This window comes from Amia ocellicauda, chromosome 8, assembly GCF_036373705.1.
Source record: "Amia ocellicauda isolate fAmiCal2 chromosome 8, fAmiCal2.hap1, whole genome shotgun sequence".
Taxonomy (NCBI): domain Eukaryota; kingdom Metazoa; phylum Chordata; class Actinopteri; order Amiiformes; family Amiidae; genus Amia; species Amia ocellicauda.
In genome coordinates, this window is record NC_089857.1 from 28,534,457 (window position 1) to 28,549,385 (window position 14,929).

The window sequence follows — 14,929 nt, forward strand, 5'->3', positions numbered from 1 at the left end:
CAAACCATTGCACAAAAAGATCTATACATTTTTTAAAATTTGTTGTATAATGTCATTCAGCAATGAAATAATGAAAAGAGAACATCTAAAGGGTTGATCTCCAGGACCTAATGCATACTTACCTAAGCCCCGCTGATCTCAGGTGATCTCAGCTAAGGAGTGGTAAATGTAGACACACTACAGGCAAGGATGTCATAATACATTCTTATAAAATGAATAATTCCATAGTCATACACATTTGGTACAGAAGGATGAATTTAAACAAGCTAAATAATATTTTATTTTATTGAGTATTAACATTCTCCTCTTTGTATAGCAGGAAAGGTAAAGTAATCTCTAATGGCAGGTTCTCATTCACTTTTTGTTTATCAAGGGGAATTAGACAAGGACAGCAATTATCTCCAGTCCTGTGTGACTTATCTCTAGAACCTCTAGCTCAGGCAGTTAGATTAGATAATAGAATAGCAGGGGCCTCAATAAGAGATCAACATATAACATTACACTTGTATGAGAATTATTGGAAAACGCATGTGACACAAAGTGTTCTGTCACCAGAAATTCTTTAAACTTTTAATAAAATACCTGATTATGAAAGGTAATTAAAAGACTGCAATATTTCCCATTGAAGTACTGCACTCTCTTCCAGTAAGTAGAACCTTGAATTTAATTTGTTCTCCACTAGGTTTAGGTTATTCAAGGATATTTCAAATCTTCTCAGATCCATCATGCAAGTCTACTTAAGAAAGTTTCCAGTGGCATTATTTACCTAAGCCCAGGTGATCTCAGGTGATTTCAGCTAAGGAGTGGTAAATGTAGACACACTACAGGCGATGTCTGTGAGGTAATATTAAGGGATAATTTCTGGGCCACCAAAGAAAAGAAAATATCTATTTGATCAAACATTACAGTAAGCAAAATAATTTTAATGTCTCCATCTTAATAACCTAATTGCAGCCTTTTCTATTGCTTCAGTTTCTTGTCTGTATTTTCTTTCCTATACTTTAGATCCCAACAATCTTGTTGAACAGTTGAAGGTCTATTTCACTGCCAAGATGTCTACTCTCATATACAGCAGTCAATTAAACAGGAGCGGGCTCTTGAGTGTCAGACAGCATTGGCTGACTGTTGACAACGCTGAGTCAAAAAGCTTTTGTGATGTGAAGAGCTGTTGAGTTTGTTTGCTTGGCCACATTTGCACGTGTTCATTTTCCTTGTAAGTGTCATAGTGGTGTACTGACATTGGAACAAGCATGATTAGTTGACACAAACAAGGTTCGGAGCTGCATGTAAAATCAGATACTATTTGGACAGAAAAACTCATGGTTCTTCATGCCCTTTTAGAAACCAACCTCCTTATTTTCCCAACATTGAATCACACTTTAGAACCCCGCCATCATTAAAAGAAATGTGAATCAAAACTGCTTCAAGTTTCTAATCAACTTCTCTCTCTTTGTCTCTCTCCCCTACTCCCTTCTCTGTCTCCCTGAAAAAAAGCATGCAAACGCAAAGAGCAAGATCCAGGCAAAGACAGGAGCAATACACCAAAGAAATCCCGTCTGGTTTTTACTGACCTCCAGCGCCGCACACTTCTCGCCATCTTCAAGGAAAACAAGCGCCCTTCCAAAGAGATGCAGATCACCATCTCTCAGCAGCTGGGCTTGGAGCTGACCACGGTCAGCAATTTCTTCATGAACGCCCGGAGGCGCAGCCTGGACAAATGGATGGATGAAGGGAGCCCGGGGGCAGCTTCGTCCGCCTCCAGCACTTGTACCAAAGCGTGATCTGGGGTGGGGGGTGGGTGTGGGAGGGAGTGGGGGTCAGTGCGCCAGGGAGGGGCACATCGCTCGACAACAACCTTTTTAACTTTGCTTTTTTGATGGGGGGGGGGCAGCTGTTTACTGGCAACGAGGTAGAGATATCCAATCTTCCACTACACACACAAAACAAACACATACCTGCACGCACGCACTCACGCACGCACTCACACACACATACACACACACACACAATCACTGAGTACTAGATTTAAGCCACTTGCAAACAACTGAGCTGACCAGAATTCTCTCCTGCATTCACCATTAAAAATATATGCAAAGACCTGCTAACCCAATTGAACTGATGATCGTCCTTTTTCTTGAATGTTTCAGAGAGCAGGGTCTGTTTCAGTGGGGTGGAATGCTTTAAATTCCACTGACTCGTTAATTACCAAAGAACTCCCATTGTGATTATGATCAGCATTCATAATGGGCCTGTTGGTAGCATTTAGATGGATTCTGCCCCCATGATAAAAACAGACTCAACTGCTGTAGTATTAATCAGGGGGAAAAATACAGATCATATACAGTTCTGTTGCTATTTTTTTATGGTGAATGCTAAAGCATTTGAAAACTAGCTTCTTACATTCTTTGTGTTCCTTTCAAATTAACTTAAAATCCCTACATATTGCTTTTTGGCTGCGAAAGTGCAAAATCATATAATTTATTCCAAATTCTGGTTTTGTTTCCAGACCGCCTGCATTTTTTTATTCGGTAGCTATTGGGTTTGGTTTGCACATAAACTCTACTTTCAACTCCAATCTCAAACGCCTCATTTGAATCAAGCAAACTTTTCCTGAATTAAACTACTAGTAACTAGTGCAAGTCAGTTCTACATACGTTTAGCTAAAACTTGACCTTCATAACTCCCAAACATAATCTAGATTGGCTTCATATATCTTATTAAACATTAGTATTCTCTTGTAAATTCCCAGAAACGCAGAACTGGAACACAAAAAAGCAGAAGCTGTAAATTGCAGCAAGAGTTGTACAAATGTAGCAATATGATTGGAGCAAGTGGCTTAAACAAGTACCATGCCTACCAAAGGTCCCCAAGAGGTTGATATTTCCAGTGTCAGGTACTGGCAGGTATGCAAGCACAAATCGTACAGATTTAAGTATTGCCTGTATTCAGGAACACACCTGAACACGTACATTGACTTTAATAGCATGCGGCGACTACTATAAGTGCGCTTTCGAAACATTTTTAGTGGTTGGCAAAGTATGTGAGCACAATCTTGAAGCACATTTCTTTTGCAATAGAACTAGGACTGTTTAGTGCATAACGTTCTTCACATATTAGAAAACTCAGGATGTCATTTCTATGAAGCGGTTGAAGAACACCCCAGCTGTAATCTGGAGCTCCCAGCACTGAGCAGCGCAAAACACATTTCTATCTATTCACTTCCACAAAGAGTAACTGGCAAGCCATTTTTAGAACTAGCAAAGGCCAGGAGCCCTAGTTATTTATACGACACAGAAATTATTTATTTAATTTAATGTAATTTTTAATGACAAGAATAAGATTTCTCCTGCTTGTATTTATTTATTTATTTATGTATTTATTTATTTTTCAAATTAAACAAAAGCCTGAATAGAACTATTGACTTCTCATCCAGAGAGGAACAATCGGCCATGCATGTATGAACCAAGTTGATGTTGCTGGCCTCCTGTACAAATGAAATTACGTTACTCTTGAGTTGGCAGAGCCTTTTAGGTTGTTCATAATGAAAAAAGGAAAAAAAAAAAGGAAAAAGATGATTGCTTTCAGTTTAATCTTTCTAAAAGCCTAGTAGGATGATAATAGTAATAATAATACAAGTGGATATTCAGTATTTTCCTGCATGCCAGTCCTGCTTCATCTGACTGAGACAAGTGAATAGAATGCACTCTAGACACTGCATTCTCCTGAAATACTGAACATCCACTCTATCTTATAAGAAGCTATAATTGCCTTGATTGACTTGATTTTAACACCAATGAAAATGAAAACCCTACAATTAAAAGCTCAGAATGGGAGTCTCTCCACCAGCTCAATATGCCCCTCTTAACATACACAGTCTTTTCACAACTGACCACACAATGTCACGCGTTGACAAAGGAAACAGGAGGTACCGATTATTGCCAGTAAACAGCCCATCCCAGGAACGCGTCTGTCGTGTTCAGAAGCAAGCTAAAGGCTTTAAGGACTCTTTACGGACACTTAGACTTTTTCTATTTATTGACAAATCGAAACCAAAGAAACTTTTTTCTGCACCTAATTGTTCTGCAACAAACTGTTATAAAGAAGAAGAAAAAAATAATAATGACGACGATGATGAAAATGAAAGATGAAGACGGATGTCAGGAGATCGGAAAACGAGCTTTGTTTCGCTGGACGCCTCAGACATTTTCAAAGGAAGCAGATTACAACAAAGGGTAAAACACGTACGGAAGCTATGCCACGGCGGCAGCTGCTTCCTAAGACAGAGCATTATGCGTCTCTTAAAGTTGAAGATTGTCTTTAACGTGTGCCTATGCAGTTTTTCAAGAATATGGAAAAGAACAACAAAAACCTCATCAGCTACAAAACCAAAGATTCATGGATATTCCTAAAGCAGTTTTATTTTTTGTTTTCTGTTTCTGTTAATGCATGGTCCGATCTTTTTACAGGTACATTGTTTTGACTATCCTTTCCAGTGAAAAGGATACAATTCAAATTAAGTTATAGATATATTTTTTAAAGGGTTACTTTTCGTGTTCCAAGCATGGGATTTTGGAATTTAGAAAGTCGATCACTCATCTGACTGACATCATAGAGTTTGGTTTAAGCTTCCTCCAAGTGTTGAACACCTGTGGACATATGACTGGTGCACATAGGCCCTGATCAGAAGCCAGGAAATGTGATTTTCCTGAAAGCTGATTCTTAGTTCATTCCCTTTTTGCACTCATCACCAAGCAATTCCTACCTCTGTATTGTTCACACTGTCCTTATTTTCCCTCTTCTCCCCAGACTCGCTAGAAGAATGTGCTTGAATGTTGAATTTGTTTAACTGTTTCGTGATTAAACAGAATGCAGCAGGAGAGTAGCAACGCCCTCAATACCAAAGACAGAAACTAAATGCAATACTCTTAGGTGAACTACAAAGTAAATGTTTAGCATCCCAAAGCTGAAAACTTACTTTTTTCTAATTATATTTTGTTTGCCAAATTCGAATCCATGACAATAATAAATCGATTATATTCTGTTAGTCATGTTACAATTAGTATTCAAATTGTAGTTATATTGTTATTGCATACAAAAGAGATAGTGTGTAGCTACTAAAATGCAATATTAGCTAGATCCAAAATTCTACCTGCAAAACATGGCTCACATAAATACCACAAGTGAAGAAACAGAAGTGAGTTGCACAGGTTGTATCTTGACACATGTTCTTGAAAACCACCTCAATTACATGTGACTACATGTGTATTTGCATAATGATTTTATAGGCATTCTATCAAACACCTAATTTTCCAAGCCTTTTGTTCAGGGAGGCAGAGACGCTTCAAAGCTAATTTAACCTTAGTTGAGCATTTTTGCTTATAAAAGGGTTTAAGGCCTACCTACCATATATGCTCCAAATACAAATGGCAATTCCCCCAAACAATATTGGAGATGAAGGAATCTTGCCCTTGATCATTTAATTGTGAGTCAATTCCTATGGAACATTCATGATAGAAAATATAGGGTTACATTACTGGTTACAAGAATGTATTCTACCGAGTGTAACCAAATAGTAAACCCTAGAAGACTGAAGGGAGGCCAGTTTCTTAATAGTTTTTTAAGTATATATTCACAATTTATCATCTATAATAATCAATTTACTGTTTTAACCTGAGCACAACTAACAGTTCCAGAGACCATACCTAGGCAAAAGAGAAACGGGAACATGCCAGGCAGTTACACACAGATGAAAAGCTCAGAATTAAGATTACTAATTAAATAAAAGAAAAACAATAAATAATAATAATAATAATAATAATAATAATAATAATAATAATGGTGTGGCACCAGCTCACCATGAATTTGAATGACACGCTTAACAAAAATGGATTGATGAATGGATTACTGGATAATAATAATATTATTAATAATTGTAAATTGTCATCTAACAATAATATAACTGTGCATGCTGTGTATTTACAGTGCTGCACTCCCTTATTTTACTTACTCTTAGTTATATGTGTAGTAACATCAAAATAATTACACATTTATGTAAAGGTTCCCATATTATTGGAATATGAATATATTTATCTAATAAAATAACTAGTTAGGAATTTCTGATAGCATCATTCTGTCAGTATTAGTATATTAACCAATCTTCAATCAGCTAGTCTACGCGTGTCTCCCCAGAATCTGAGTCCGAACTCCATCCTGTTGTCTACATTCAAAAGGTTAAAATGTAGTCCAAGTTTGTATTTAAAATTGTGTAATAAAACCAAAGTGTTAGGTAACGTCTAACCTGGTCCGTAGGTTAGAAAATGAATGCTATTTAAGTATTCTGCTACTTTTCATTAAACCAAAAATAAAAGCCCAAACCAAAAAAAAAATCAAGCTTTTAAAACCAAAGATACATAAGCTACTTTGCAATACTTTGATGCCATGCGCTGGAGTGTAATGAGAGAAAAATACCTACAGATGCCTTGCTTAGAAATCTCAAGTACTTTAATATTTTGTATACAAGTTTATTTCAGATATTTTGTCCAGTTGGATTAGATCAGTTCTCACCCCTTGATATTTTCTATGCTGTTTTTGTTTTTTCTAGGAAAGAATGAAAACTGGGGGTCAAACACAACTCAAACCATACAGCAGTAATGCTGAGATTATGATTTTCTGGGTCCTAGGATGGGTTTCAGTATAACCTGGGAAAGATTATTGTAAAACATTATTCACAATAGACTTTGTACATTCCTCTCTATCAGTCTACCATATTCAGCATACAGGCTGTTGTCTATGCATGTGATATAGTATACCGCCACTTACATATCTGTAAATATGTATGTATATCTGTGTGTACATATATGTTTAATGGGTTTGAAGTGTGATCACTGCATAGACAATTGCCTGAATATTGCCCATGTGTTTTAACAGAGCTGTAGACACTTGATTCATGACAATACTGGTTTGTGTGTGTGTGTGTGTGTGTGTGTGTGTGTGTGTGTGTGTGTGTGTGTGTGTGTGTGTGTAAGCGTGTGTGTTTCTTGTTCTCCCCCTTTTTAATACATTTGGAGTTCAGAAGTGGGCCCCTACCCAATCAAACGAGAGCTCATTCTGAGTCATATTTCAGTAGTACAGTGTGACTGATCATACATTACCTGATAAGATTGTCTCACCTGCTGTATTTTAAGGGATGGCAGGTGTGTACACAATTCCAAACTCTCATGCTTGCGAAGGGAAAAGATTAGGGTGGGGGTGGGGGGATTCTTTAGGCACGCCCAAGATGAGTTCAACTTTCAAGAAAACAACAACTATGACTACAACAACAACCACAACAACAATAATAACAACAACCAAAAAAAAACCTGTTTTTCATCTGTTGAGAGCAAACTGTTCAAATAACTCGGTCGAATAGCTTTATCTTTTAGTTTTCTCTCTTAAAAGCTTATAACCCAAAGATCCTTCATTGACCAAACCAGCGGGTCTCCCATTTGGCCTTAGTGTGAAATGGTTGGAGCCCTCTGTCTATGAACTGTTTCACAGCGCTCTGGTCATTGGGAAAATCTGCCAACCAAGGATGTGACATCGAAATCGAGGTTTTCATTGCTTCTCTCAGTACTTATGTGTGTTAATGCTTCCGTAAATTTATTTTATGTTTATTAGGGTTTGCAATATATAATTTTATTTATGTAATTTTTATTTTTCTAATTGAACTTTAATTGAATCAAACAAAAATCCTTTGAAAACCCTGTACCCTAATCAGTTTGCCAAGGTTTACAATTTTGTTTTGAACTTAATTTGTATGACACTGTTGAGCTTAATTATTTATGACAAAGGTGTCAGAACACGTGAATTATAGTTTTTTTTATACGTAATTATTTAATCTTATTTAATTAGATGTAATTGCTTTGATCATTATTTATGAGTATTTAAGGATGTTAGTTAGTGCATCAAAGATGCAGTGCTCATTTTCTCCTTTAATTTATGACTAGTAACTTTGCTTTAAAAAGCAACAGAATACGTATTTAATTATTTAGTATTGTATTTAATGAAAATCAAGATGTAATCTTTTTTAATTTATTGATTAGTAGTTTGTAGTATTTAAAATGTTGCCAAAAATATAATTTAAGAAATCTAGTTCTTTTTCATTCTTTAAATCCTAAGTTTCTTTCTGATGAAAACAATCTATTTAAAAAAATCACAAAAGAATTGAGCACTACATCTGTTTTCTATGATTGATTAAAATTGTATTGAGAGACCCCTCCCAGCATCCCGCTCAGCAAATGGACAAGGAATGAATCTGTGATTCATATTGCAACTCATTTGAATGGAGACACACGTTTATTGGAAATGTTGCCAATTCACCAAAGATAACCCGGAGTACTGAGTGGCTCTCCAAGGCTTCACTTGTAGGAGGAAAACAGAGAATTCCCTTAACTAGCTGCTTCCAAGACTGACTTGTGTGTGTAAAAAAATCTTTCTATTTCTAGTGAGAACCAAAGAGGCTACCTCACTGACTTTTTCCATTTGTAATTTTAATCGTGTTGATGATACCAAAGATACCAAAGATTTTTTTCTCTGTACGGTCTGCGCTTGGCCCATGCTTTTGTTTTTATACTGTACCTGTATCTCTCTTTCTGTTTCTCTATCTCTCTCTGTCTCTTTCTCTGTCTGTGTTTCTCTGTCTATTTATCGCTATTCTTTCTCTAAATTAGTGCTCCCTCCCCTGAAAAGAATAAGTGTAAAGGGGAGGGGGGGCTCTATTTCTATGCTCAACCCTATGTGCTCGAGATCACTGATCACCAGGAAAATAATAGCAGATGTATTTTAATACCAACCATCCCTAAGAACATGCAACAGCAAAACCAATACTGTGACACTGAAACAACCCCTTACTGAAAATGTCAGTCATCTAATGTTTAGCACTCAAGGACAATACGTTTTCAGTTCTCAAAATATTCCTGATATTGTACTATTCAAAGAAAACTCAATTATATTTTACATGATAATTAAAGTGTAGATTTTTAAGCTCAAAGTGAATGTGAAAAGCATACACATTTTATTTTTAGACTGAAACATATATCAATAATTAGCAATGGTTCCAAACATTTTTTTCTGCATAGTGTATTCCCTGCTAATATATGATTATTATTTATTCCAAACACTACACTACTTTTATATTTACTTATGTATGTGAGTATTTGCATTTCTATAGTTTGTGATCAAATGCTTACATTATTTACTCAGGAACCGTTCGGTACACCAAAGGAAGTTAAATTAGATTAACCAAAGCTCGGAGGTGCATTATCATCATAATGGATTTTTTTTTACTTTGTGTTCAGTGTCTTGCAGGGAACAATGCCAAAACCACAATTAATTTGTAATTTCTTACATATAAATGCAATGTTTGAAAAATGTTTTCTTCCAATTTAACAATATAATCTCTTGGTTAATTCTTGAGTTATCACTTGTATATTCATAAATAATAAATTGTTGGGACTTTTGTGCCTGATAAAGATCAAAATACAAAAAAGTTATGTCAGTTTAAGTCCAAAAACCAAAACAATCATCACACTTCACAAATTTCCATAGTCACTGAGGTAGAAATAAAACAAAAACTGGCCATGGATACCTGAACCATACATAAACCCTTTTCTCTTGTAGATTCAAATAAAAATGCAAACAAAACCAAGAACCCCTTCACCTCCCTCCAAAAAAAATAAAAGCATTTTGTTTCAGTGCATAGTTGGAAAATAAAACCAAAGAATATTCTGGTGAAGTCAAACATCTGAAGCACATAGGGATATTTTCAGTGGTGACATTGGAAAAAAAGCATAACAACAACAATGATAATAATAATAATACGAATTATTATTATTCATATTATTATTATTCTCCTACGAATAATAATAATTACTGCTTCACATGAACTAGAAAACGCTTTAGTTGCAAAGTATGAGATAACCACGGGACGAGTGCCTTGCTTGAACCAAAGCGACGTTTTTTCAAGTCTAGACCTCTCTGTGCTTTTTATTCCTGTGAATACCTCAGCGTCAAATGGGCCACCATGTTGTGTGACTGTGGTGGATCCAGTACTGTGGTGCTTTGCAATGCAATCACGCAAAGAACAAAGAGAAACTTACGATACCAAAGGCTTTTTAAAACTTAATTTTCCTTCTATCTCCTTCTCCTAATGGTTGCAAAGCTTTAAATAAAAGAATTGTGGCATGTAACCAGTGCAGACCGTGCATTCCTTACCGAATTTTCTCAGATATACCTCATAGATTCTAGTGTTTAGGGTAATGTTATTATAGCGTATGTAATAAATTATTCACTTGTTTTTTTGGTAACTGTGACTTTATGAAACAAACAAAAAAAAAGCTTTATACATTTTAAGTTGTGATTTTTGTAATAGTTGAAGAGGTGCGCTTACAGAAACAATTGTTTGTATGTTTTTTCTTTTTTCTTTCTTTTTTGGGAAGGGGGGGTGGTGGTGTGTGTCGTATGTTTTTTCATTTGTCTGTTTTTGTTTTCTCCCTTTTCGTTTGGTTTTGGTTGTTTTGTTTTGGATTGGGAGCGGTTGCAGAACGAGCCCAAAGTTTACAGTTTTCATATTTTGATGAAGATCTGTTCCTATGTTGTGTTTTAGACAATGTTAATTTCCACGTGTCCTACTTGGTCTTACTTGTTCTGTGTTAAGGTGTAGCATTATAATTAGCAACTGCCAAACAGTGCTATAGGCCTAATTTTATGCATGAGGCTATTAACAATTAGCAGTGTAATGCATTGTGATTATTAAGATTATTTAATTTAAGAATAGATTATGTTCCTTTTTTATGGACTTAATTTATGCATGGGAGCCTGTTATTTGTTAAAGGAGCATGGCTCGGTTGTGTATATATTGGACCGTAAGATCAAACACAGTTGAATTCATTGCACAGGAAAATCTGTTGCAAAAATAAACATTTCACATTGATTAACAGTGTTGGGAAACATCGGGCACCATTACCAGCCCTTCACAGTAATTAACTGGATTTCGTGAATTTGGGAACACAAATCCATACAAAATACCGTACTTTATTGTTTCTATGTTGATCTGGAATTCACTAGACTGAAACATTTGGGTTTCTTGGACTAAACTCATACTCATTTCAAACATGGCTATTTTATTAATGTATCTTCTAATAGGTACAGTCACAGGGAAACTAATTAAACTGACCCCATTTAATATGAGTTTAGGAACATTTAGTGTTACATGAGTTCATATTCTTATTTTTGTATCTATTTTCGTGGATTTAATATGTACTTTGAAATACAATCAAAAAAAAGTTTAAAGGTGTTTTTAAAATCTATAAAAATTCCAAAATGCACATTTGTGTTAAGATTATCTTCTGATAGTCAATATACAGTCAATACAGACCATTTATGCGACAAGGGCTTTAAAGATGTATTATTACACTCTGTCGACGTAAATATTTACACATACATCTCTACAGTTTAATACTTATAACATCAAGAATCCTGAAAAATACAATATGAAAAGTTTGTGTAAAGCATATAAGCTTTCCTGAAGCAAAACAAATATCCTTAAAGTAAAAAAGCAACCACCATTTAATTATTAGTATGTAACTTAAATCATAAATGATTAATTCAAATACAATCATAACTATATATATATATATATATATATATATATATATATATATATTGATTCACAAATATATATACAATGCCTCAACTGTATATTTAAATATCTATCAATATACAATTATTTGTCTTTTACTGTAGTTAAATGGATATGTGTCTGGATCCTTTAGAAAATTAGTCTTTAGACCTGGCCCTAAAAAGTGCTTGTAAATCAGGTTTTATAGCCATCTTCAATCAGTGGCAAATATTTACAGCAACCTTGACTAATTAAGCCAATCATTGGTTCAGTGAAGTAACTGGGAGCAAAGACTGAATGAAAAGAAAAACATAACAAACAAACAAATAAAAACATATAGCTCCTGAGGACCAGGGTTGGCGACTCTTATTTTTCAATTCAATGTCGAGCTCCAATCCAATCTAATGCACAGTTAAGGATCAGGAAAACATATTTTTGTAGATCTACTCCAAAGTAACATGATCTTGTATCCAACAAAACCATCTGAAATATTTGTTTATTATTATTATTATTATTAATAACAATTATGAAGACTTTTTACATAATATGCAAGTTGAAAATTGTTAATTAACATTTAAATATCAGTTATATAGAAGCTTTATTCTTTCCTATTAATACTTTGAGATACCTCTTAGCCAAAGAATCGTGCTTACAATGGTTGAGTTCCTGTATGAAACAGGCATCGTTTAGCTGTCAATCACAGGGTATTTATAAACAATTCTAGCATCTTAACTGACTCTACATGCCTGCAAGATTACTTTTATTATTAAGCACATAGGAATGGTATTTACATGCCCATCTTTTCTTATCCCAATCATCATGACCTGAGCCATTTGCCCTTACATGATTTAGCCTATGAAACCCAAGTCATTTCAGTCCAGTTTCTGACACGCAAAAGACCAACAAACTAGCTATACCTAAAGACAACATTGTGGCCCCGAAGTTTTGCTTCTGTTTTGTTCATTTTGTTTTTCGTTTGTTTATTTGTTTTTTTGGTGTTCTAATTATGTGCCAAAGACAAAGACAGGATATTTGAAACTGGGGAGAAATACCAAATATTAATTTAAAAAAAGTTGGACACTGTTGGCCACTTAATACAAGCGGGAAAATCTTCCACTTATTTGCTCTTCCACCATATAGGTATTTAAACTGATACAAAACAAAGCGTTCTATACCGTCTATACAGTCTATTTGTTTTGTGTTCAAAAAGCGAACAACAAATCTGACTGGAGATGTAAAATACTGGCTGTCTGGTGTGCATTGAATTATTTTGTGTCTATGTTGTGCAGAAAAAAGGAAGCCAAAAAAGAAAGAAAAAATATGGATTTACTTGACCATAATAATAGGCTAAAATTATAAACTGTATTCTGGCAGAGAACAAACCAAAGATAATAAACCTTTCTTTTCTTTACTTGCCCGTTGCAAAATCACCTAGAATGTCCCCAGTGATTATTTTTATATATCTGAACAGAGATAGTTTGACATGGTGTGTAAGGTTATATTTACAGATATGCATATGGCAGTGGTATATTTTGATATCATGTTTCCATAGCCAAAGCAAAATTCAGTTGTCCAGGGAAAATGTGGAACCACGAAAAACAAAGCATTGGACATTGTTGAGATGAGTTACTGTAAAGATCAGACCATGACTAAGCAAATTTGAGGCCTCCACATGCATAATGTATTGCAGACATATTCCAACCTAATGAAGTCTTGCTGATTCCTGTGGGTCTTTAAAAAGTGCCCCTAATTGAAATCCGGGCTACAGTAAGTCTATGAAGTTCACCGAAAATAGTGTATCCAAAGTGGAAAAATTAAGTAACCTGTCTCAACAAATTCAATTGTTTAACAAGGCTTAGCAGCATAAAAGTATTTTCCCAGCATAGCCTGAAACCTTGTCTAAGCGGCAAGGCAGATTTTGTGAACGTCAAAAAGGCTGTTTCATCAAATGGATATGTCTGTTTCAAACCTGTAAAAAGCAATGTGGTTTTGGAGTACCCTTTAACACAGCATTCAGTACTCCACAGGGGAAACATTTACTTTGTAACCTATATAATGCACTGTGCCTGCAAGCTTTTTGTTGCCTACGGTGTATATTATCTGTACGTGGCCAGCCACATTTGTTTCCCGTTTTCAATTAATGATGGACAGGCGTTTTGTTTTCTAAAATGCACATCTTGCTACAACTGGTTCAGAAGTTAAATGTAAAATACAAAAATAAAAAACATGTTTTCAGGTGTAAACAAAACAGATAAAAGATTAAATTATTAAGGAGTGAACAGAAACACTGATCTGTTGTAAGAGATTTATGTTTTTTGTTTTTTTACAAGTTTTTCAAAAGGCCAGAAAAAATAGCCTCTTCATTGGCAAAAGCTTCAGTTAAATATGCCTAATGAATTACCAAAATAATTTCACTGTATACAGCACATCCTATACAAAAACAAAGGTTAACAGAGGCAAAAACAGTTAATTTACTTCACATGCCATAAAACAAAGCTAGCTTGTTAAATGTGTAAGCACTGGGCTTTCCCTGAAGGAGTGAAACTGGGGAGATTAGCAGTGCAGCCATGTGTACTAGCATAACTTGGATGAATGTGTAGCTCTTAAGCTGTGAAACAAAATTAAATTACTACTGAAATATTTACACAACTGATTGATGATTCTTTACAACGGCATATATATATATATATATATATATATATATATATATACACACATATGCTTGCATGTGTTTTAGTAGAACACTTTCCTTTCAATTTGAGCATATAGAGTGCACATTGGGTTTGCATTATTTCAAAAGCTCTGTGTATGAACCCTACAACCAGGTAGGATTTCCAATTAGTATTTGCGCCTCTAACCCGTGCAATATTATTAGCTGTGTTAAAAAAAAAAAAGGAAAAAGGAAAAAAAAAAGAAAAAACGTGAAATAAAATAATGGAGTTACAACTTGCTGTATCAGTGTTACATGTTTCAACTACTGCATACATTGGAGCTTTTAATATTGTTAAAGTTGTTGATGTATTGGGCACTTTAAAACCTTTGCAGAACATCCCAGTCCTTTTTCAAAATATTCAGTTGTGTGTTTGTGTACTGTTTTATATTTGCTGTTAAACATAATGCTCTACATTGCGCACGCATTAGTGTTTTGTCTGCATCATGCTGAAGTTTTTCTGTTATTTTCTTATTTCATTTTTATTCCCACTATCATCAAATGGTAGTGCTGTATATTCTGCAATTAATATCAAATAAACGGCTTTGATTCATTCTCATTAA

At 34.9% G+C, this 14,929-nt stretch overlaps 1 protein-coding gene across 3 annotated transcripts in view; it reads left to right on the top strand.

The window, feature by feature from the left end:
- Positions 1-14,929, top strand: part of onecut2 (one cut homeobox 2) — a 35,689-nt gene extending 20,760 nt beyond the window's left edge. For 2 of the 3 annotated variants that reach the window (XM_066710927.1, XM_066710928.1), the window contains one exon: positions 1,495-14,929. In XM_066710927.1, coding sequence (XP_066567024.1) covers positions 1,495-1,781 — 287 coding nt within the window. In that variant the 3' untranslated portion in view covers positions 1,782-14,929. The remainder of the gene's footprint in view (positions 1-1,494) is intronic. The other variant, XM_066710929.1, reaches the window with a different exon arrangement.